Below are 27376 nucleotides of genomic sequence, written 5' to 3' on the forward strand. Positions count from 1 at the left end.
TACATTTAACATCTACTCTGCCACATTGCTGGTTATACTGCTACATTAATAGCTATGCTGCTGCACCATATTAACAGTTCAATGCTGCCACACTGCAGGTTATGCTACCATATTACCAGTTCAATGCTGCCACACTGCAGGTTATGCAACCATATTACCAGTTCAATGCTGCCACACTGCAGGTTATGCAACCATATTGCCAGTTCAATGCTGCCACACTGCAGGTTATGCAACCATATTGCCAGTTCAATGCTGCCACACTGCAGGTTATGCTACCATATTGCCAGTTCAATGCTGCCACACTGCAGGTTATGCAACCATATTGCCAGTTCAATGCTGCCACACTGCAGGTTATGCAACCATATTACCAGTTCAATGCTGCCACACTACCTACCCTATGCTACTGCTAGCCCTATGCTGCCAACTCTTTCAGCCCTAAACTGCCACACTACCAGTATATCAGCTATATGTTGCCATGTTGCCAGCTGTTTCAGTTGGAAATAGACCACACTGGCCATTGTATTATATCGAATAAATATTCTTAATAATAAAATATATAAATCTCATAAAAAATAAACAACATATAAAAATACACTGCTCATTGCAAAAATCCACTAAAATATATACTGCTATCAATTTTCATTATCAATATAAAGACCTCAACAGTGAGCGACATAAACCAACTGTATTCCATGCCCAAACATATAATTTACCCAATTTTTTTAAATATCTCCAATACAAGATTAAACAGTATATCTGTATGAAGCCTTTAAAATAGAAATAAAATTACAAGGTCTAATGTAGACACACCCTGACAAGATATCAGTGATCACAGTGAATGTAAATAGCTGCTTCCTATAAGTACTGAAAGAAAACGTGTGCAAGTTCCTAGTGTAATTAAAGTACCCATGCAGATCATGAAATATTGGTATCTCTCCACGAGCAACCTACAAGGAGATGCATGTATTGCACAGTAACTATATGAAATCAATTACACTGAATCATTCTGTGGCAAAACCAAGTTATTTTCTTGCCTTATTCCGTGACAACATGATGCAGGGATTCATCATGAAGAGTACTACACCATTTAGGTAAAACCAACTCTATTGCAATCTGACAAGTATGATTTGAGCATCTGAAATTTTGCCTGTAGAGGAGGAAAATTTAATGAACCAGAGTATCTTCTTACAAGATGCATATGTACAGTATTTACCAATGCACAAGAAGCACCTACCTATGAACAACGTACCTTGTTGACTGTTGAAGCCCATTTTTACAAGTTTGAAGATGGGGCTCCGAGTGGCCGAGTGGTCTAAAGTGCTCGCCGTTACAGATCACTGCCATCTCACCTCTGTCTGCATGAGTTCGAGTCTCAGACTTGCCTAACGTTGGTACATGAGAAAGCCTGCCAGTAGCTTCGAGTGGGTCGGTGGTTCTTCCCAGGGTTTTCCAGGGTTCTTCCTCCACCAGCTATACTGGCCGCCATGTATAGCCTATCCTGTGCTGAAAAATGGCATTAAACCCTACAACAACAACAACAACAAGTTTGAAGATATTATCATTTTCTGTTGTTTTTTTTTTCCTTCTTTTAAAGTGTGTTTAAATGTAATTTCTCATTGATAGAGAAAGTAATGTTCCATGAAATGTTCTACAGCTGCATGCCAGACACCTACAGATATGGCATGTGGCATTTTGAATATGATTGTGTATCTGTGGAAGACTGTTGTATGTGATTAGTATGTAGGAAGTGGCTGCCATGAAAGAGGCAATTGATGAAGATGCTTGATACACGGTGGAAGATATTTCCCTGAGCATTTCATTTATCAGCTGCTTTTTATATGTGGAAGAATTATTTGATACTCAGAAAGATTTGTGCAAGATGGGTGCTGCATTCATTGATAGGTGATCAAAAACAGACTTGGGTGGATATCACCAAAAAGCTGCTAGTTAGATTTGATACAAGTAACCACAGGTGTTTGAATTCGATTATTACTGGTGATGACACATGCATTTACTTTTTTTAACCAAACTTAGAAAATGATACATTTTGAATTGGAAACAAAGCAGAGACCACAAATTGCCTGATGTTGTCACACTGTCAAGAAAGTTTTTGTACACATTGCTTTTAAAAGAATAATGGTGTGGTTTCAATCAATTAGGTGTTTCCTTTTGAAGAGAGAGAGGGAGGGAGAGAGGATAGCAAAATATGTTTCATAAAAGAGAATCATGTGAGCTACTAGAATCATGACTCTGTGATTTTGTTGCCCAGTATATAATAAATAAGTGGTACGAGTTGAAGTTTACCCAATAAAGTGTATGTATGTGAATAGCTCAGTGTAAACAGACCAATAATGGCTGAAACATTTCAAGATGGTTAATTGGCTTGAGTTGAAGTTTGCCCGATAAAGTGTATGTTGGTGAATAGCTCAGTGTAAACAGACCAGTAATGACTGAGACGTTTCAAGATAGCTAATTGTATTTAGTGAAGTTTGTCCAATAAAGTGTATGTAAGTGAATAGCTCAGTGTAAACAGACATTTCATGATGTTTAATTGCCTTGAGATGAAGTTTGCTCAAAAAATTGTATGTAAGTGAATAGCTCAGTGTAAACAGACCAACAATGACTGAAACATTTCAGGATGGTTAATTGCCTTGAGTTGAAGTTTGCCCAATAAAGTGTATGTAGGTGAATAGCTCAGTGTCAACAGACCAAAAATGGCTGAAACATTTCACCTCTTTAATTACCTTGAATTGAAGTTTGCCCAATAAAGGGTGTATAGGTGAATACCTCAGTGTAAACTGATCAATAATGGCTAAGACGTTTCAAGATGGTTAATTGCTTTGAGTTTAAGTTTGCACATCAAAGTGTATGTAGGTGAATAGCTCAGTGTTAACAAACCAATAATGGCTGAGACATTTCAAGATGTTTAATTGCCTTGAGTTGAAGTTTGCTCAATAAAGTTTATGTAGGTGAATAGCTCAATGTAAACAGACCAATAATGGCTGAGACATTTCAAGATATTTAATTGCCTTGCTGATTTTCACAGATCTTACCGGTAGATACATGTCTGCTAAACTTAAGTTGAGAGTCAATGGTATCTACTCTATTGAGTTTTACAAAGTCCTAACTATGATGAAATTAAATAAATATAATTTTGCTTATCTGCCAAGAACATTAACTTGGAATTTTTACCTGTATCACACAATTGGATAATTGGTTAATTAGTGTTCAGATTTGCATGCAACCAGGGATTTTTCTGGGGATGTGTTGGAATTGAAATTCCGCCCCATTTCCATTGCCAAAAAAATCCATTTGTTTCCAATTTAAGTGTGAAAAATTCCAAAAATTAAACAGAGTTTACATTGAAAATCATTATAATGAATGTAGTAATATATCTAAGGAGTCAATGCCTGTTTAAATATTTAAATATTCAATATATCTGGACTGTTGTGCATTGAAATCACAGTGTGTAAAGAAAATTCAATATTCCCCACCTTGACACTTTTTGATGTAAAAATTCCCCGTTTCATTGTCCCAGGCCCCATTTTGAATGTTAGAAAAATCCCTTCAAATGCCGATAGCAATTGGTACCCACACATATCATAGTCAATTCAGAGTTTGTCACGTTTAGTGGTTTAAACAAAAGGAAACAGAAAAGAAAACATTCTAGATCAAATTCAGGCAACTAGATTCTAAACTTGCTACTGATAAACTATTACATGTTGTAAATGGAATTACAGGGTGACTCTGGAGGCCCATTGATGTGCCGTAACAAGTATGGGCGATTTGAAGTACTGGGCACATTAAGCTGGGGCTACAGAAGCTGCTTTAAAGATGGCTACCCTGGTATCTATGAGCTTTCTTACCCTCATGCAGACTGGATAGAGCAGATTACGGGTAAGTTTTTATTGTTCTGAATGAATGGTCCTTCTTTTACTAAACTTTATGAATATCTCCTTTCAAAATGAGAATTTACACTTTAGTAATGAAAAGTTAGGACAAAGTCATGTTAAAATGTAAACCTGTAAATTTCATGATAAAATCCTACAATTTGCACAGCCTTATAATTGGCAACCAATCCAGATTCAACTCCAACCATTTATTTCACTAAATTTTCAGTATTTTGAAAAGAATACATACATCACTGAGAAGCTGCTTCATTTTACATTTCAAAAGAATGGAAAATTATACATCACTTAGAATTATCATAACTGTACATTTCAAAATAATGACAAATTGTAAATTACTTTTCATCATTCAAATATATGTCACATGCATCATTTCTTATAATTGTACATTTCAAAACCACGTGAGATTTTAAATCCCCTTAACAAAAAGAATTTTTCTGCAGAACTCATGTATTTATTTTCATAATCTGCAGTACTCTAAAATTTAGAATGCCAACATTTACAACTTAAAAAGGCAAAAAAAAATAAAGTTCTATTTCGTCATCACATTATTATTATTATTATTATTATTATTGCTGCAAAGCTGCCAACCAATTGGATCAGTGTTGGAATAATCATTGTTTTTAATTTGAAATTATAACATTTCAGTCACTTCTATCAGATTTTGTGGTCAGATACAATTTTAAATGAACTGCAACTTGAAAAATGGTATACAGTATTAACATTGCTGAAATGCTTGTCAAAACAGATTGTAATGACTGTAAGTCTTGGGAAACTGCAAGTGTTTAGAGACCCTAAATTATTTTCAAAAGCAATTTTTATATGACCTATAAATGTTAGGACACAAAATTATAGGAATTTTTTCATGTATTAAAAGTCTTGGAACATCTTCAACATTTTTTCTTCTTCTTCTAATCGATCAATGTATTTTCTCGATCATTTATCAAAAAGAAAGAAAATTAACCTTTGTTGTTAAGGGACTATCATCCTGAATTATTACATGGAAATGTTATAAATTAACATAATTTTCTTCAAAAGTCAATAAAGATATTTGTTGATCTTCTGCTCCTTATTATTTCTCCCTAATTTTATTATGTATAATTTGATCAATAAAAAGAGTTGACCATTAGCTGGTTGCCATTAGCCTATCCCTTGTTGTCTTCAGTTAGATATTGACCAGTTATACTGAAAAACTTAAGGAATGACCAATGAGTACTTTTTATACGTGACGAAAATACGTGCGATAAATTCCATGCATCAGATTGAATACCATGTATTTGTACTATTTTTCAATCGACTTAAGCATGTTACATTGTAGAAGCATGTTTCAACCAAAAACCACACTGAACCAATGAGTTTAATATATACAATAAATGTTTGGATAAACGTCTAAAGTATTCATATTTGGATGTATTCACATTTGGAATCCATTCTTTTCATAGCTGTCACTACTGATATTTCACATTGGTTAGGGTTGGCATATCAGTTGATTTGTTGTTGTTAAATGTAGTTACACCACTCCCTCGAGTCGGGGTAGGGGTCCAGAAACATTGACCGCACTATAAGTGAGGCGCGAGTTATCGAGGGACCTATAAAATAAGCCCAAAACCAATAAAGTGATTGATGACATAACGGAGAAATAAGTGTGTGGGGGGGGTAGACAGATTATACTGTTGAATACTCACTTTATAATCGTTCTGAGATTAAATGTTAATAAATATCTCTTCATAACGGTGTACTTTATTATTTCCTTATAGGACAACATTAATTTCAGGATAAATTACAGTATATTGAGGCGATCATCGAAAATATTATTCCACATGGTTTCCGTTCGCTTAACATATGTACCACTTCACACATTGTGTACTACATCACTAATTTTTATGTTGAATTGGATACATTCTAGTTTTATTCATTGATCCAAATTAGACGTTTTTTTATATACAAAAGATCGCTCTTTTTGAGAAACAGTGTCGATCGAACGATAGATAGATGCATATTTTTGAATGTGATAGAAGTAAAATGGAAAACAAAAAAAACAAGGGTTAATCAGTACTAACATGTTTAATTGGTCGTCAAATTTAAAACAACGTAAATTAGAACAAGTTAATACTTGCCGTTTGTGCCACGCTTGACAAATATCAATTCACTTTTTGAAAAAACTCAGTTATTTTTTTTGTGTGTGTGTTACTCCTTGGTTTCTCTGCCGCCGAGCAAAATCCCTCAGATTTCTCAACTGCATGAGCTTTACGTAGTCAACATTTTGGGTCTCCAGCCACCTTATGGCAATATCAAAATATTTTATTGCTTCCTGTGCAGAGGGGTGGGGGGTGCAAAATCTGTGTCTGCATCACTTTCAACACTTGTGTTACTCCAGTTAGAATCGTCTTCTGCTGCAAATTTGTTCGCTATAGAAATAATTATAGTTTCATCTGACATGTATTCGGCTGTGGGGCAATCATTGTCAGCACAAATCCACTCCTCCATATCATCAAGAGAAATGCCCATCTCAGGACCATGAGTCTGTACGAATTTCTCCCAAACAGCCTTGGCATTAATGACATCAGTTTCACTGAAACATTCGAAGTCACTATCATCAACGTTGTCTCTGTTACTGTTTTGGTTTACGTCAAAGGCAGCTCCAAGACTCTTAATCCAGCACCTGAGGTCTCTTGCAATCGATTTTTTTTTTAATGCAACAAACACTTCCCCAAGCCGGCATGTACATGTAATTAGGTTCTCACAGAAGTACTCACGGGTTTTGATGTGACGGTTGATTGACTCTTTTCATGTTTTCAATGAACAGAATATGTTGTGATTATAATGTTTACACTGAAACGGAATTAAAGGATTAGAACGTGACTTTCACACAGGAAGACGTTTAATTGGTGTTTATTTCATTCTCTGTTGCCACCTGTTAGCATTTACCAGAATTGATCGCTATTTCACCAGACTGTTTATTTACAGTATACTGACAACTATTTATCATAAAAACTTACATAATATATGATATCTTTAAACAGAGGTCTCGCTAGGATTTCAAAACTGGGTCTTTCTGCCTCTGAATTCAATCACTAAATATCAGTACATTTTCTCACTTGGCCGCTAGTCAAAGCCTTTGAACTAGCCGCCTAGCTGTTGCATCATGTTCTTTTTTTTTTTAATGTACTCTTATAAAATGGCAACAGTACATCAAAGAGTCTTTCAGTCACTGAATTCTGTCATTGTAAATATCAGCACAGTTAACTGATCCACACATTTTCCCACAAAGCAGGTGGCTGAAACAGGACCGGCAAATCTTTGAATTTTCCCGCGCACCTATTACATGCATACGGAGGACTCCCGCCTCAGTGATTTTCTGCCTCCCAGATCAAAAATTGGCGTCCAAATACACGTAATTACGCGTTTTCGAGATCTCTGAAATTAATTCTTCTTTAGAACTTGCAAATTTCAAAATATGGATTATATTTTTACGGGCATTAATCACCATTTTCGATGATAAAACGAGCAATGTATCAAGGTTTAATTTATCAATTCTTATCATAATTTTTTCATGTTCAGCATATTTTAAAGATATTTTAAATACATTTTCTCTGGAAAAAATCGGGAGCCAAGATGGACACCGTGTTATAAGCGGGATCGCGAGTTATCCGGGCGCGAGTTATCGAGGGAGCGGTGTATCTTATTAGAGGTATTAATACAGTGCTCCCTCACTATGTACCTCATTAAAATGTATAACAGCGATTAGAAACAGATAATTAGGTTATCTGATTAATTATTTCTGAACAGATATCAAATAAATGTAGCTAAATTAAACAAGTAACATTGAGATGACAAAATTTAACCATTTTGATGTCATCCCTTGTGTTGCCTGGAGGGACATTATTAAACCGAGAGTTTGTATAATGAGGGAACTCAGTAATAGTATTATTTCTTTTATTGTAGGGATCACATTTATATGCAATTATTTTTTTCAGGTCTGGATTTCTCGGATCTTACCATGGATAACGATTAGGGAGAAAAAACAAGTTCTTTTTTGCCAGTGGTTGGTCAGCATCAATTCATTCTTTTTTACAGATTCTGAAAACCTTTTTGTTATGACATTAGACTTTTACCTATCTATGACATTATCCAACTGTGAATCCATTCCTACGTCCATTTGCACCACTTCATGTTTCTGATAAGTAATTTTAAAAAAGGACATAAAGTCCCTCTTCTGTGTGGATCCATCTCGGTGAAAACTGACCCTGTTGAGAAGCCATCTTGACCTGCAATTAAATAGTGTTGCACTTTTTAACCATTTTGTCCTTCACAAGAGTTGGTACATCTCTAATTAGTTGCAGAAGGAATGGCCTCAGAAGAATGGAAACATTGGAAACAAATTTAAATTCTTATGTTAATTTAATTTTCATCAGCTTGCTGCCCTTATTCAAGGGGTTGTTGTCCAATATGACCAAATTATTTTGTATTGAGACAATGTTTTGCTTTCAGTCACTACAGGTAATTGATGAAAGGCTGAGATTTCTTACATCCTTGTTGAGTTTAATTTTTACCCATTTCCATCAATATTGGGCATTGTCATCTTTTCTTCTTAACTGGATGTGGTGGGGAGTTACTTAAAATTGTATAACATTGACTCAAGTGTAATTTGCACCTAACCACAAACAGTTTAGACCCATACCTGCTGTATAGTGTACCAACAACATGTCTGGGTGTACCTAACCACAAACAGATTAGACTCAAATCTGGCGTATGATGTGATAACAGTATGCCTATGTATGTAATGTTTAAAGCCATACCTGTAAGTTGTGCCAGCAGCAAGGCTGTGTCTATCTGACCACAGTCAGTTTAGACCCATATCTGCTGAACGGTATGTCAACAGCATCTCTGGGTTTGTGAGTTGTCCTGATATTTACATTGAAAGAAAATTCACATTGATTGAGCACACTAGCTGTTAAATTAGTCTTGTTATGTACATTATTTCTTTATTATAGTGTGATTTATATTGTCAAATTGCAAATGATGATTCCTATATCTGTATGTATAGTTCCATCTGATTTTTATCTTTCCAACAGATGACAAGATGAAAATACCACATTGATATTAACAACAGCATTGATATCATCAACAGTATCAAGATATGTTGTGAAAGTTTTTAAAATAATTGATCTTCTAAGTCAGTTTGATGTATTAAAGTGTGATGCTGACCTCTGTGTTTCTAAAGTTTATAGTTTGGGGTCTTTTTCTGTTTCATATATATAAAGTTACATCGCCTTAATGTTGTTCACAGATGAGAACCATGTTGTATGTCATTTTTGTGTAGAACTTTATTTTGATTTTCTATTTTCAGATATAATCTCCACAAGAGTTCCATGAAACCTCACAATCAGAGCTGCATGCATGGAGTATAAATATACAATCAAAAAATAAATTATATGCAGTATTCTTTTGCATTTGTGTAACATAGATAAATAATACAAAGGAATTATTTGCGTATGTAATTAATTCTCAGAGTGTAACTTTAGCTTTTATACATCTTTCATTATCTTAAACAAAGCAACAATTTAGAGCCCATAGAAGATTTATATTCAATGTCCCAAAATTTGTTTTTCAACAATTCAAATTTCAGAATTCTAAGGATGGTGAGATTTTTAGAGCTTCTTTATATAAAAAACAAGCAACACAACATATCTCTGATGCTTTTCTTGATAGTTATTTTTTGTTGTTTTCATTCTTGGATATTTAATATAGAGATGTAAGCTTTCTAATAACACTGAAGTATATCTATCTTGTAAAACAATAAAATCACAATGTAATTAGATCACTGTGAATTACCAGCTTACTACATGCCAGTGACCTGTTACTATACTCGAGGGACCTGTTTGTGTTGCATCAGTTTGTTAGATACATTTGTATGAAAACTCATGTAAGATACGTAGATGCAACACTGGAATTACTACACCATTTAGACCAACCTTAGCTTTGCAATCCAGACATAACATGATTGTCTAATTCTTGTATCTGTGTCTGAGTTCACTTTAGAAAAATAAACCATAACAATATTTCAAACAAGTAGCTTATTATGGATCAGTACATACATTTAAACCAATTTACAATCCATCAAAACTGCTAAAATCATGTTTTTATTATATTTTTATTATAATTGTCACAGTCCTTTACAGTACTTCTTTTATTTAATTAAGATGGACATTTGTACCTTTATTGGTCATAGCCCAGAGCTTATGAAATAGTCTGTTGTCCATGACCAACATCTGTCCATTCATTAGCACACATGTGTTGTCACTACTTCTCCTGAACTACATGGATGATTGACTTGGAACTTTACACACACATTCCTGAACTACATGGAGGATTGACTTGGAACTTTACACACACATTCCTGAACTACATGGAGGATTGACTTGGAACTTTACACACACATTCCTGAACTACATGGAGGATTGACTTGGAACTTTACACACACATTCCTGAACTACATGGAGGATTGACTTGGAACTTTACACACACATTCCTGAACTACATGGAGGATTGACTTGGAACTTTACACACACATTCCTGAACTACATAGAGGATTGACTTGGAACTTTACACACACATTCATACATGTGGTTTAATGGTCCTAGAGAAAACTGCACTGCTCAGACATCTGATATGGCTATCATAGTGGCCATCTTGACAATCTGGTTATTATTAGTTTTCCTGACTGGTAACATGGTTTTTCACCAAATTACTTCCTATGATTTCTATTTGGTCCTAAATAAAAATGATGCCAGTCGGACTTTCATTTTCACCACTATCGCAGCCATATTGACAATTTTGTTTTTTGCTACTTATCCTAAATGAAGACATATTGACTTAGGGATCTTACTGAAAATCATTTTTTTTATGTAGGTCCTAAATAGAACTGGGGCCCCAGGTGGCCAAGTGGTCTATGCCATTCGCCTTTCCCAACTACTGCCATCTCACCACTTTCTGCATTGGTTTGAGTCTGGGCTAAGCTGATAGGTATACAATAAAAAGCAGTCCAGTAGCATCATGTGGGTCCAGTGTTCTTGGGATTCTGTCAGATTCTTCCTCCATCTGCCTTGTATAACCTATTGTGTGTTGAAATATGTATTAAACCCACAACCAAACCGAAATGGACATCTAGAACGGTAGCCATCTTGTTATTGCTTCTCCTCCTGAACAGAAGTTAATGTGGCTGCTTAATGAGCAACTTAAAAAATTAATTACCACTACATCATCTGGATTGGTTCTAATGTCAAAATTGTGGCTTAATATTTTCCTTTATGGCCTCAATGTCATCCAACTTGAAAATCTTGTTATCATTATGAATCTGAAACAAAATGTCATATCAATGTATAGGCTAAACCAAACAACTGCATATTTAAAGGAGTATGCCAATCTGCCACCAAGTATGCTAATCTGAAATTTTGGTATTGCTGAAGAATATCAGAGATGGTCTCATTCAGCAGTTAAAAGCAATACATGGTCTTATCTGGAATTTGTAGAACATCTCTTCAGCTAATCTGGAATTTGTTTTAAAAAATCTCTTCAGTTGGTAGAGTGTCAGGACTTCTTGTTTTATTACTTTTAAGATTTGATGCAAATGTTTGGCAAGTTGCATGCTCTACTTATTATGCAAAGCAAACATTTGAATCAAAAGAACTTCATCGTTAAGCAGTCACTTTTTTGCACAATTTTGCCACATCGCCCATCATTATCAACTCCATGTTTTTATGGGAACCAAGACATATCATGTTTCTGTTTGTGGCTGAATCAACAGTTAAGGTGTTGGTTCAAGTTTTTTTATGCCCCAGATTTTTAAGAAACTCATTGTGCAGTATGTGGGTGTGTGTGTATATATATATATATTTGTATATGTATATATATATATATATATATATATATATATATATATATATATATATATGTATACACACATGCACACCTTTGATTTTGGTTTGCATCTGCCTCAGATAAGTTCCTGCAGGCCTCCCATTGCAGAGTGTACAGTGTTGCAATGTTTGTCAATGCAGCTTCATTTATGTGAAATAACTTGTATTGTCCTCCATTGTGGATTGCATATATTTGGGTAAAGAATAACTGTTGATTTCAGGCTCAACAGTTCAAAGGCCGTGCTTAGAATAGCAGCAGCAGAGAGACTGGGCCCACCAACTATTTCGTTTCAACAGAACCCCTATCGAAAACATTTTTGGCAGAAGGTCTTATTTCACAAAAATAAACCCTCTATTCAGAAAACTATGATAAATAACTCTTCTCTGATGACTAGATGAGTTATTTCAACAAAGATAACTCACTATAAAAATGTTTCTTGACCGGGGTGACGTCGACGAAACACTTGGTGGCCCAGTCTCTCTGCTGCTAGCTATGTAAAATATTTTAGGATTTCTGTTGTGAATTAAAAATTTAAGTTAACAATAATGGCCAACATCGGAGAAGCCCGTTCTGCTAGACTAGCTCGAGAACGACTAGAAGCAATAAAAAAATTTCTTCCTGTGCGAGATAGTGTCAGAGAAAAATTACAAGCACGGCAGCAAGCACAAGTTGAATTTGCAACAGGTGTAGAAGAATTATTTAAACCCGTTACAACAGCTACTGAAAAAGCTGCGGCGGTCACTGAAAAAGCTTTACTGGGGGATGAAGGTATTCTTCCAACACTAAAACAAACCACCACGCAGTCTGAAAAGATTGCTAGAAGAACTAAGCAAACAAAAAAGATTTTAAAAGATCTTCCAATGAAAATTTCTACGGAATTGTATCCTATTGTCAAAGAAGAAGAAGAAGAAGAAGCAACACCAACTCCGGTTAAGGTTAAGGTTGATATAGTTGATAAATTTCAATATGGTGCTTTTGATGGTCTAAAAAAAAACGATTCCATCGGAACGGTTAGGTGAAGTGGCTGCGGTGACTTATGATATCAGGAATAAATTTTTAAAACCCGAGTATGTTGATAAAATGAGTCGCGAGGATTGGTATAAGGGTATATTTCGTGGATATTATAATGCTAATCAGGCTAGAAAAAATGACGGAAGATGGATAAGAATGAACAATGATATCGATGCGTATTTTGCAGGAACTCTTCGGCAACAAGAAAAAATATCACAAGATGTTCTCGTGGATCTTGGGCTTATTAAACCTCCTAAAAGTTCAGCTCCAATAACAACACAACCAACCAGCGTGAACAAAGTAACCGGGAAAGGTCTTGGTGGTCACATTACTTGTCCTGATAATATTATCAATGATGTATCACGGCTAGAAGTTCTCATCGGAGGAAAACGAGCCGGAAATAATTAATGAAGCAGCTGATATCTGTCAGCGACTATTTCGCGGCGGCATCATGGATTCTCATATCTATCGAGAACTTATTGATGAACTCGTGGACAGTGACTAAAATGTCTTTGACATTTTCAAAGTCGCCGCGATTGAAAGTCGATTAGAGAAATAACTAATTAAATAAAATGATCATACATGACTCTCATCATATGACCCAACGAGACAGTGGTAAATTCGCGATATCCTGTTTACAGTGCATATTATGGAGATGGAAATGTTATTCAAGGATTGTTTACAAGAATAGTGGGACCAATTGCAAAACAATTATCGTCAAAAGCTATTGATGTTATTAGAGATAAAGCTTCTAGTGTAATCGGTGATGCTGCCGGCAAAGTGTTCTCGACAATCAAAGATAGACTAGCACGATTAATACGCAGAAAGCCTCCGCCGGTAAAATTACCAAGCACTGCGGATATGCCTGCAAATGTTAGCAAAATAATAAATGAAACTGCAAATCAAAAACTAGCGTCACTGATACCTTCCAAAGAAATGGAAAAAAATATAGCTTCAAGTTTAATAGCGGGAAGTGGTCTTCGTTTTAGATAATAATACATTACAATAAGATGTTTCAACGCGTATCCAACGTAGCATTTGATATGGATAAACCAGTCAGAAAGGATGAATCCTTGCGCGATTATCAATATTATTCCTATGATGCAAAAACACCTAACACGCCGGGGAGAATTGAATTTCAAATTCATGATACAAGTAGATATTTTCTACCCTGTGAAGCTTATATTGAAGTCACAGGTAGAATCTTAAAAGCGGATGGTACTGGATATGGAATAGGTGATCGTGTTGGTTTTGTTAATAATGGTGTGATGGCATTATTTAGCAAAGCCACATACTCAATTGATGGAAAAGATATTGAGTCATGTTTGGACAATGTTGATGTTGCCACAATACTTGGTCTTGCAAGATATTCTGATGATTACACAAGATCAGCTGGTCCAACAATGATGTTTGTAAAGGACACAACTGATCATCCCGAAAATAGAAATGTAACGATGAACGTGGCCGGGATGCAGTTGCATCCATGAACGAAAATTTCAACTTGGGTTTTGCCGCACGTCAAGCAATGCTGAACGATGGCGAAGAGTTTTCCTGTGCTATTCCACTATCTCATATTTTTGGATTTTGTAGAGATGTCCGAAAGGTTATATTTGGTGCCAAACACACAGTATTGCTTGTCAGAAAAAACTCTGATAATGATGCAATATGGCGAGCTGCTGGAGTTGATCCTGGTAAAGTAGAGTTAAGAAAACTATCTCTGTGGATGCCAACAATGTCTCCATCAATTGCTGAAGAACAACGGTTACTTTCTTTTATGGATCAAGGTGGAAAATCGTTGTTATCATGGTTAGCAATGACAACAGATAGCACTTCTGTCAACGCTTCTGGATTGTTTACGTGGCAATTGGGATCACAACAGGGAGTATCAGCAGCGCGACATATATTTATCGCGTTTCAAGCCAATCATAGAATAAATAACCAGGAAGCAAATCCAATGATATTTGACCCATTTGGGGTTTCTGAGATTTCATTAAGAATAAACGGACATCAAGAACCCGCTGAGGACATCATTCTAAATTTTGAACAAAATGATGTTGCACGGGCATATTATCGATTGATGTCTTATGATGGGCGTGATCAAAACGTTGACACTGGGTTGCAGATATCGCAGCATGATTTTACAATGTTGTATCCGATCTATTACTTTTCGTTGGAACATTTGGATTTATTCAGAAAATCTGTCGTTGATATAGTTATTCGGGCTCGCCTGGCTCGAGTACCAGCTGCAGTAGTTGGTCCACCAGCAGTTCCTGGAGGTGCTAGAGCAATCGCGGTCATACTTTCCGATAAAGCAATGTTACTTGAAGGTGCTGGCGGCTGAATGAGAGTCATTGATGCACCAGTGGAAAATATGTAAACAATTAGATCAATATCGTATTAAATAAAATGTCATACAATCATGTTAATGTCACTCTGACTCCTGGTCAGGTGAAGAAATTGCAATCGAAGAATGCGAGCACATGTGGGACATCAATAACACTAAAACACGATCAGCTAGCGGGTGGTTCAAACAAACTGTCATTGACTAAAACTCAGCTAAAACATTTCAATAAAGCGAAGCAAGCAACGACTAGAATTCGACTTGATCTCTCTCCAGCCGCGGTCAAAGATATGGTTAAAACCGGTGGTATATTTCCTCTTCTCGCCGCGATACCAGCACTGATAGCTGCTGCTGCTCCCGCAGTCGCAAAAGCTGCCGCGTTAGGAGCTGTTGGAACCGCTGCTGGAATGGCACTAAAGAAAGCCACCGGGAAAGGATACAAAAAAAAGGGATCCGGTCTAAGACTTCCAGGAACTCCGGCGTCATGGTACCCAAAAAAGTTTTAAGTGTTTTCACACCGATGTTGAAGCTTCCAGCTTCCAATTTTGATTTGCTTGATGCTGTTAAACAATTACGTATAAAGAATTTTAGAGGCGTCTTTATGCGAGATGAATTACCAGCACGACCGAATAATCCAGAAACAGGAATTATTAATCTCGACAACAAGGAAGGTCCTGGAACTCACTGGGTTGCTTACGCGATCGATCCACGTGGAATTATCTATTTTGACTCGTACGGTTTAGCACCGCCAGTTGAGTTTTTCAGGTACGTCCAAAGATTTTCCAACATTCCAGTTTGGCAGTCAACGCTGCCAACACAAACACTGATTGATCCTCCCATTTGTGGTCAGGAGGTTTTAAACGTTCTTGACGCGATAACAAAACACCCAAAAACTCCTCCGCACAAAGTCGTGCATGAATACACCACAGATGTGATTTCCAAATTTAAACAACCCCATAACTAATAATGGTTGATATTTATGGAAGATCAAGTAGAACCAAGGAAGAAAAAAAAGATATCGATTTATCAGCGTATGTGACCAAAGATGAAATTGATGATCTTTTAAATCTGACCGGGATAGACCCAGATGAGGTTGTTATTTTTCAGGACAGGCACGGCAAGCTAAGAACCAGTAACATTAAGTGGAATGACATAATTCGCAGAGTTCTTGGAGCTGTCACGGACAACATCGTTGTATTCACTGACAGCAGCAGAATCAGAGATTCGTCGATATCAATTGCAGCTCTCCGAGATGATATGCAAAAACTTACACTAGCCTGTGTAGCGAAGACCGGTGATACAATGACAGGTGAACTCAGTATGAACGGTAACAAAATAACCGTGCTAAGAAATCCAACATCCCCGGAAGATGCCGCAAACAAACAATATGTAGACACCGTTGATGGTAAACTAGCCACGTTGCGGGAAGATTATGATGATCACATAAAAGCGTTTACAAATCTCCGTAGAAACTTTAGAAAAACTGATGAGTCCATTGATAAGTTCTTTGGGGCTCCTCCAGTCATCGACATAAAACTTTCTGAAATCAAGACCGACATTGGCACAATCAAACAAACAGCAGGATATCGTATCGGGAATTCCTGAGATCGTTAACAAAACCAGTCTGATTAAAGTCCCCACTGGAGTTACCCCCGGGCATATCACCAATATCGTATATACGGTATCATCTGGATTCGCAACATGGTCCCGACAAAATAATTCACTCAAATATACAGCAACAGCCACTGGCGTGTACAGGTTGTCTGTGTTTTCCGCCGCTAAATTTGAAATATTTACAACATATCCCTGGAGACATTCCACTGACAAATATTCCGGGGTTGTAACTGTAATATTAAACAGCGGATCCGAAGAAATATTTATACTGGAAGCCGCAGACAGGAAATTAACCGCAACATCTTACTGGTGGTGTATGGAATTCGTCGCAGAAACACCTCAATTGGTTACGTAAATAATAATAAAAATGAAATCAGCATCAACGACAACATTAGACGCTCAGCAATACCGGTATGATCAAGTACGCGAATGGCAGTCAACGCTAAAAAACACTATTGACAAATGCGCAACAAAAATAAAAAAATACAAACAGCGTGTAACCGTGCTAGACACAATAGTGTATTCGGTATCCGCGGTAGTTGCATCTACTGGGGTGCTATTATCAGCGCTGACACCAGTGACAACTGCAATCGCAGTTACAATCACAATTTCAGCATCAACGACGATTGCAGGAGTTGCTAATATAATTGCAAAAAGATATCCTCGTGCGCGATAACAAAACTGCGCAAATATGAGCGGCTAAACAACGCGGCCAACAGCGCCTACTCGAAATTGTCCTCGCTGATATCATCCAGCCTTGACGATACAACAATATCAGATTCTGAATTTACGCTGATGTCTAGCATATACAACGATTACGAGCGCGCAAGGAATCTTAATTTGAAAACGATGAAGATAAATAATGACGGAGATACTTCAAGAGATAGCCACGAATACAACTCCGGTAAAAACCACAATGATAACAATATCTTCGACGCAACCAGAGTTTAATATTAATTTTCCAACTGCAATTCCAGTAAAAGAAATCGCGTTGGCACAATTACGAGTATATCACAGTTGGCCCAACATCAGGTCGACATCGTTTCACGGACAATCGCCGAATAACTCATTTGTATTTTCGTATCAGAATAAACCCAGCACCGGTACCAGCGGCGCACCAGATTGGAACGTCATTGTGTTACCCACTGGGAGTTATCAGATCGAAGAAATCAACAAAGAAATACAGCGTCAAATAAAACGTGTCACCGGAAAAGAATCAAAGATCAGCATAACAGCACACGAGCCAACGTTGTCCACGATCATCGAAATCTCAACACCGGGTTACCACGTAGATATTTATAACAGTTCAATCAGAACAGTATTAGGATGGCCTGAAAATCCACCACCGACACCACCAATACCACTGACACCACCGACACCAACGAAGTCTGATTACGTAACTGACGCGCAGTCATATCATGGAATTACACCGTCATACAAAAAACAACTGGATGATCTAAAAGGAGCAAAGTTGTTTAGCTGGATTCCCTCACATGAAGACGGCCGCGATATTGATTGGAGTTTTTTACAGATAGAGAGTGGGGGGATAGGGGGGCTAGAATTCGTCTAAGCGAAATTACTGAATATTTTAAAATTGTTAATGTGTTGCATCGAGTGCAACTAGCTCATCTACGGCAACGATTCCAAGAACATATTTCCGATGTGACAGGTTCACGTAAAGAAATTATTAAACGAATTGAGATATTAAATCAGATTGCCGCGGATATGGAATATTATAACCAGCGAATGATTCAAACAGTAATTGACAGTGAACCCAAACTTAAACAACAATTTCTAAATAAGTACTCGCTGACCGAAGCTGAACTACCGAATTATAAATTTCCAGGATACGTTTCCCCGGCCACGCTACGAAAACACGTCACTGATATCGTCGATGAATACTTCGATGACATACTTGCACAATGGAAAAAAAATATTACTATCTTAGCACACGATAATTCCACAGCCAGCGATGGCCGGCATATTTCTCCGGGCATCGTAAATATCACTGCTGTTGTCGCGGTCAATCTTGTATGTGATGTCATCGATGGCAGTTACAACATAGACACGACAACATCGAATCAAGCCCAGCAAGGGTTTATACTATACTCATTTATTCCTAGAGAACCACCTGGATTTTTGATTGTGCAAGAACCAATCAATCCAGTATTTCTGCGGTGTCATAATCTGACGCTGACAAGGATGAATTTTAGAGTCACTGACCAACAGGGTAGACATTTGGACCTACGTGGCGAGACGGTTAGTATTAATCTGCTGGTGAAGTCGTAAAAGATCGAAGATTTTTTCAGGGACTTTCAATTAATAATATCATATCATAATAATGTCCAAAAAATCTTCGAATTACCAGAAGTATGATGATGATGATGAAAATCTCTCTGACAGTTCTGACGCTAGCGTAGAAACACAATATGTTTCCGACGACAGTGATTTTGTTGTCAGTGATGAAGATGTCTCTGACAGTGATTTCGCTGACAGTGACAGTGAAACACAAAGTGATTGTGAATCACAAAGTGATTCCGATGATAGCACTGTCAGCGACATCACCATCAGCGACAGCACTGTCGTAATAAATTATATTAAATGATAGCGAAAATAATAGTATGTATCAACACGTGAAATGTTCCATCGTTGACAAGCGCGCGCTTGAAGAATTCATCCGAAAAATATTTACCGGAAATCATTTACCGGGTTATGTTAAAATAATCATCGATAAGTACGGCAATGATGATTTTTTACTGACGGATTTTCAGCTGAAGCAATTCCGCGAAAACAATATCACGATGATTAATTGTGACGCAGACCAAATCCTCAATGTTGTTCACTCGTGCATTTCACGGGATCTTCTCGATAAGATACTGCAGTAGAAATATCTTCGATATTTCCATCCTTTAGGATTTTTAAAAATATCGAAGATATTTCCATCCTTTGAAAATATTTTACTTTATACACATTTTTTTTACCACTGACAATTTCGCTGATTTTCATAGGGTATCAGCTAGTACAAACCAACGAAATCGGACAGTTGTATAATTTACACAGTAAAAAAAAAATATTACTTTTTTTTACTTTCGATTTCACTTCCAAGTAATGCAATCAATGTGAGGTATTTACTTCCTCGTCAGTGACGAAGCTATCACTGATTTCATCCTTGACAGCGTCCTTGATTTTATCAAGGGACATACAATGCTTTAATTTTCGGACCCGATTATTAATTATCTTCTTTGTTTCATACTTAGCTGCCAGTGCCAGCCTGATCTTTTCGATTGCACGAGACAGTGGAACAAATTCACTTATTTGTGTCTCCACTACGCTGGCTAGCGATTTATACAAATTATTTTGGATCATCTTTATGAATCGATATTGAGCAGGAAGAATATAACGCCCTGCGCATTTAGCTTCGTATAATGATTCAAAATCTGACAGAATAGTTTCAACATTTAGTAATATTTTAAATCCTTGTTTTTCTAATTTTTTAATAGCATCAATCACATTATTGATATTTTCTTGATTCATATTTATATATATTTTTATATATTTAAAATAAAAAAACATCACATCTCCTTGAGCTTCTAGCTTATCATATGATAGGCTACCAAACTCAAGAGGGAGCGGAAACACTACCCCCATATGAGCTCCTAAACTGCCAAATAACAGTCTAGAAAGCCCAGAAGGTGTTTGCGAACGACGAGACATTCCCCATTTGTGAACCTCCTAGCTTACCATTTGATATGCTAGCAAGGCTCATATGGGGACAACACATAACACATAACTTATCCTAGTACTTAATTCTAACTTATCCTAGGGACGGCACAAACATATAGTATTTACAATATTTACAGTAGAAGCATATTTACAGCAGTAGAAGCTATTTACAGCAGTTACAATTGTATATATAACTTATCCTAGGACGGTACAAACATATAACTTAATTCTAACTTATCTTAAGACGGTACAAACATATAACTTATCTTAAGACGGCACAAACATATAGCTTATCCTAGGGACGGTACAAACATATAGACAACACAGACAGATGCGGGGTTATATTCTACATCCAACAAGTTGCACACCCACCCCTGAAATCAACCCTGTTTTGGGGTAAAAGGTTACCCCGGAACGGGGCGATAACGGAGAAAGTTGTGCAACTTCGTTGGGTTTGGAAAGCCCAATATGGTATCGGGACGATATCGTATATAAACTGACTGATATCCGAAAGTTCAGAAATACCTCAGCGTGATTTGTTTAAAACGTATTTTCTTAAATAATAATCGTGTGAAAAATACAGATGAACCATAAACCGAACAAGTGTAATAAAATAGTGATATTGTCTGTGAAAAAAAAGATAAATACGAGTTTGCTTTGATTTCATCAAGGGATAAAATCATTCTTGCGCTGTCACCTTGATAGCGTCAAGGGAAGTTATTTACTCCCTTGTGCAGAAAATCGTCTGCTCGCACCTGCAAAGTGTTATAGCACGCTGTTGACAAAGTCAAGGTGACAACGGGAAATAATTGTATCATTGACTTTCACACAGTCGCTGTAGAGTTATCCACATAAGAAAATATAATCCAGCTATCAAACTTACTTGAAAAAGTTGATTTGATAATATTCTCTGCAACACGATGAACCAAATGGGGGTGAATACCAAAATACTTCGCAGCTGAGTTCATTGAGCGAAATATATTTTCTTTATTAGTATTTTTGTTGAGAGATCTTACAGCTCTGGGAATTTTTGCAAATTTACCAGTGCCACCTCGTGCAGAATTCTTGCTCTGAGTAATGGCTTGCAAATTCTGAAGAGAGTTATTAAGTTTATTATTATCTTTGTGATCAATTACAAGACCTTTTTTGATCCCCCCCCCCCCCGAAACACTCGAACACGAATCTGTGATTATAGTAGCATTTACCGCCAGCACTAAACATTAAATAACCAGCATTAGTAACATTACCAACTGGTTTTTTCAACCTGCTATTTCTAACTATTCCCTCGCGAGATGCTTCATAATTCTTAATGGTTGGATGTGAGACAAATTCTTGGCTCATTTATATAATAATGTATTTGTCTAATTTATAATTTGTCTGAAAACCTAGTTATATAATCACTCTCAGATTTTAGCGCGTCTCCGTTATTTTTTTTATTGTAATATCGCTTGAGTTCACGGTATCGTTTCCCCCCGCACCCCGCACATAATTGTGTTTTATCTCTGACACCAATGCCACATCGCAGGCAGGGAATAGGTCCTGTGCTTCCTCGTTTGATGCTCTGTATATGTTCACCGCAGAATTCCCTTCTGCAGGACTTACCACAGACTGTTACAGATCCAACCTTTAACCACTTGCACTTATTCATTGTATATACAATATTTTTTATTTAAATATTTGTCTTAAATATAATATGGAAGAGTTTTCGAAATTATCCGCAGTTGGCGCCGGGATATTTGATCTTGACAGGCTAAACCCGGATCCACGACGACGGCATCTAACTGATCTGTTTAATATTATCAACGAGGGTAAAAAGGAATTCCACGACGACGGCGCATCTCATGTATGGTCAACATTTAAAATTATCCGCGACGTTGACGATGTCAATATCATTGACGAACTCTTCTTCGGTGATGAGGTCATCATCGATGCTACAATGTCTGATGCCCGAGCAAAAACAATTATTGATTATATTGATTTTCATCAACGTAAAAAGAAATATTTTTTCAGAATAAAATTTATCGTGAAAGTGCAAGCACTTTCCAAAGTAGATTCCGATGAGTGGATTATCCGTGACAAACTTGACCCTGTTCTTGCTAACGGAAAGACCGCTCTGTTAAGTAGTGGCTGTAAACCAGGAATGCTGACCGGGATTGATATACCATATTACGCTCGATCGTATCCTGTAACCGCAGTCATTTATGGAATATATCCGGTAAAAAAAAACAAAAATTGATAAATTCACCCCGATGAAAACTTCGACGGTGTTGAATTGTGTAGCCGAGCGAGTAATGGAACATTTTAAAAACGCAAAACGAGGAAACGGTTTAACCGATTTGCGACGTGAAAAAAATAACATCATGGGGTGAATCGGTTAGGAATACCGGGGCAACAATAAATGATGTTGCTGTGCTATCAAGTAAATTAAAATGTTCAATAACAGTAAAAACACTAACCGGAGAAATATTATACAGTTCGAAGCATTATAAAAAGTCAGGAACACCGATTGAAATTATTGATCATAATTCGCATGCGTGGACTGATGCGGTTACAATATTCCCACGAGATCGTGTTGTCAAGTTTTATCGCGGAAACATATACGAGGTTATTTACGCGCTGAGTAAAACCGATCCTGTGTCGGTGTGGTTATTTAGGAGCTCTGAAGATGGCGACTATGATCAATTTGTGAGACCCAACAGAGAATTATACCGGACGGAATCGTTGCACCAGGAAATGAAAAAACTCGCAAAAACGTATATGAAAAATGCTAGCGATGAGCAGTTAATGGTTAATTGTTTTACAGTTCCAAGTGTTGCCGCTCACGCCGCCAGAGAAAGAAATTCGTGGAGACCAACCCGAAGTCAGTTTCTTTCGGATATACAATTAAGTTGTGTCGAGTATGGTCATGGCGGGTTGTGGAATACCCGATATGACTACCGGGATATGATTTCCGTGGATATGATTGCTTGCTACCCAGGAAGCTTTCTCGGGAACGGTGAGTGCCGCGAATACTTTAAGCGATTCGGACATCCCACGAACTCGATGACACGAGTCGCCGTAAACGGCAGTTTACCCGACGCTGATTTGACAGGATTTGCTCGTGTGACTTCGTTTGTGTTCGCCACGGGACTTCATCCGATTTGTTATGTTTGGTTTGGCAGACACTTCGTTGAAAAGCGCTGGGTACCAATAGTGTTATTGCGATATATGCTTGGCAGCGGCATGCTGGTATCGCTGACCGTCAGTGAAGCAATCATATGTTATCGACCGCAGACATCAGTTTGGTTACCAACACCAGAACGTGTAACTCTCGATGAAGTTATCGAAGAATGGACACAAGCACATCCAGAAACTCCTATTGATGCTATCCGCGAAGGAGCTCCTAAAATTCTCAAGATTAAATTCAAAAACAGTGAAAGCACAGCGAAAGATCTCGGACGAAGAATAATCGGTAAATTTACTCAGGGTGCAGCATTTGATCATAAAATACATCACTCGCGGTTGATTATCGATGAAGCTGAATTGGATTTTATAATCGCCGACGCGGTTGCCAGAGACATATTTTGTAACAGGGAGGATGTGTTCTTGTCCGACGGGAAAAAGTTGGGCACAATTGTAAGTTATAACGACGGAGAATCGCCTCAATACACACATTTGAGATCTTCAATGCTGGCTTATGTTTCTATAAATTTGTTATCGATGGTAAATCGATTTCCTGACCCATACCACACTGGTATGGCAGTCAGAGTTGCCACGGATTCATTTTATATCGATAAAAAATATTCAGAATCACTGACCGATATAATGAAATTCTGCGGCGGAGATGAATGGGGTTCGTGGAGAATAAAAGCCGAGATGTTGCACGAGTATTGTGAATCCGCTGATGTTGCAATAGAGGATAATTATTATAAATCCGAGATGCCAGAAATATCTTCCGCACCATCTGTGGATGATCCAATCACTAGACATAAAACTGTTTATTTAAACGGGCCGGGCGGGTCTGGTAAAACAACTCGAGCGATTGAATTATTTCGAAATTCAGATATGATTGTGCTAACACCTACACACAGACTTGCCAGGGAGATGAAACAGCGAGGAGTCAATTCTTGTACTTATCACAGCTTTTTCAAGTACAGCGGCGGTGTATGGACGTCAGATCGAATGGGCACAAAATATATCAATGATATAATAATTTGGGATGAGATATGTACGGTACCGCTGGAAACGTTAAAAACATTTCTTGATTGGCTGTTAACGAAAAATACCGCAGTGATTATGTGCGGCGATCACGGTCAACCACCTCCGTTTGTCGGCGTATATCCTCATGATTGGCTGAGGAATTTTGTTGATTATTACCAGGAAGTAACTGATGATTACCGAGCACTTGATGCAACATTGAGAGAATTTAAAACACTAATCAGGCTACAACCGAATAAAATTCAATGTGAAATTATACGCGAGATGATTCCTGAAACTTCGATGAGCGACTTTTTACACGTGTGGAAACCAGACGATTTGATAGTGGTAAGTAGAAAGATAGTCAGAGACACACTTCAACAACAGCTATTTCGGTTGCAACAAAAAAAGTTTCCAATGTTGCCAACGCCGTTATGTTATAGACCAGCTGATACGCGGTTACAAAATATAGATGTTGATATTCCAGGAAAGACAGAGAAACAGAATTTAGTACTGAATGATATTGTGCTAGTTGACATCGATGCTGTCGAGGATGCACTAGCGATGAATAAATCTCTGTGGACGCTAGGATACGCAATGACAATTCATTGTTCTCAAGGACTGACTATCTCTGATACAACTGTCTGGATCGTTGATGATCGAATCGAATGGTCGAACTTAGTTTACCTAGCAGTGCCAGAGTCAGAAGAATATCTCAACTGCGAAGAATTGTCTTGAAAAATCCTTCGGATTTTCATTCAAACACTGATAAAACAATCAAAACAACAGCGATGGTGATGTAATAAGAAAAAAATTAGCCGGTTACAAACAGAGTGACAAAAAAAATAATCGCGATTTTGATCTTGACGCTGATTTTATCAGTGTGCTGAAACAACAGCAGAATAATCACTGTGTGAGTTGTAATTGTATAATGCTATAGCAGTAAACGAATAAAAATTCAAGACAATTTACCGTAGATAGAAAAGATAACAGTCGCGGTCATACACGTGATAATGTCATGTTGACCTGTCTTGAGTGTAATCGACGTAGAGGCGCCAGCGCTAGTTAAGTTACTTCAGTGATTTTGACGGCAATTGTGTGTCCTCGGGAATTACCTGAAGTTGTTCACGTGTGAATCCGCGTTGAGGAGCAGTTGAATCTAATCTATAGATTGCTGGTCTGCCAGTGGATCTTGTCACGGTGGATATCTTGTGTGTGGTAACACTCCAAATGGGATCAGTCGCTCTTCGTTTACCACCTTCAAGTTCACCTGGTTCATATAAATATCTTACAGTAACATTACCCAGTATCGGCTGTGCTGAAGAATCACGTCGTACGGGTATATTTTTTTTCGTGATCGCGATGGCAGGTTTCATGTTGGTGGTTCGGGTAGTTTCATTATTTAGCGCAGTTATCACACTTGGTAATCTTGCAAACCATTCGCGCGATCTCGCATCTTGAATAAATTCTTTCGCGTATTGATATCCAAATAATCTTTCGGCGAGTGTTCGATTGAATCGCTCAACAATTGCCTGATCACGATGAATTTCAGTGTGTCCTCGTCGTATGGTGACGTTATGTTGTTTCATCAATGATGATACTGCACCTTGAAATTCTTTGCCAGGATCAACTTGTAATAAATTTGGCCATCGCAGAGGTCCTCGCCGATAAATTCTTTCAAACGAAGAAGCAACCTCAGATGCTGTTTTAGTTGTTAACGGTTCAGCATCTTTGTATCTACTGGCAACATCAACTATGGTTAACGCGTACTTGTATGTGCGTCTTCGGATAGTATCATGTGGCAGAAATAATATATCAGCTTGATGAACCTCACTTGGCACACTAACATCGAAATGCGCGAAGTGAATTTGTTTAGGGCGCGGTAGATAAATTTGCCATATTGCCTGTCGGGATAACCAATTTTTGGCAACCGCGCGTGTTACTGATGCCGCGCTGACAAGTTTATCAATTTCTGTGTTACCTCTCCAGTATCCGCCTGGGGAATAATAAATCGACTCCATTATATACCAGTACCTAACGCTAATTTACCTTTCATTGCGGATTTTATTAACCAGGATGCTAACTTTTCTTTGAAAGATTTATCAGGGATGGCATTTAACGCGTGAACTAATTTCACATCCGCGAGATGGCGCTGTTGCAAATCCTTGCTTCGGTAAGCTACATCATGAGCATGACACGCCTTATCAATAGCGTTTATCGGATACTCACCGGGTTTTGGTTGATCTTGGTCATCAAGTCTGATATCAAGTCGGGTTCCTGAACCACAGTAATTATATCCTGGAAGATGTTTTTCTCCTGGGTATTTAGCCCACGGTGTTCCTGGTAATTTTCCTAACTTGGCTGCGATGTCACCTCCGTTTTTTTTTAAATAAATCTAAATTTTTTTATACCGCATCATTCACACTTGCCCGTGAGTGCTTGTCGATTATTTTTTGTTGTAATTGTTGTTGTATCCGTAGTTGGGGTATGTGCTCGGCATTTCACACAATATAAATTCATATTTATTTTATGATATATCTAATGGAAATCACTGACTTTTCTGCGACAAAGCAACGAGAGCCAATCAAACATAACTCAGCGCTACCAAATTCTATCCGAATGATTATCATAGGCCCATCTGGGTCGGGTAAGACACAGTTGTTACTTAATTTGATAATGAAGT

At 37.5% G+C, this 27376-nt stretch overlaps 1 protein-coding gene across 1 annotated transcript in view; it reads left to right on the forward strand.

Annotated features, from left to right (window-relative positions):
* The window catches only part of LOC149783779 (enteropeptidase-like), a 109211-nt gene extending 97708 nt beyond the window's left edge, over window positions 1-11503 (forward strand). Inside the window, exons 20-22 of the mRNA XM_089932004.1 lie at window positions 3741-3897; window positions 7886-7957; window positions 9259-11503. Of these exons, the coding sequence (XP_089788130.1) occupies window positions 3741-3897; window positions 7886-7923 (195 nt within the window). The 3' untranslated portion in view covers window positions 7924-7957; window positions 9259-11503. The remainder of the gene's footprint in view (window positions 1-3740; window positions 3898-7885; window positions 7958-9258) is intronic.
* The last annotated feature ends 15873 nt before the right edge of the window (window positions 11504-27376 follow it).

The sequence above is a fragment of the Sinohyriopsis cumingii genome, chromosome 14 (genome assembly GCF_028554795.1).
Source record: "Sinohyriopsis cumingii isolate HCF-2022 chromosome 14, ASM2855479v2, whole genome shotgun sequence".
In the NCBI taxonomy this organism is placed as follows: domain Eukaryota; kingdom Metazoa; phylum Mollusca; class Bivalvia; order Unionida; family Unionidae; genus Sinohyriopsis; species Sinohyriopsis cumingii.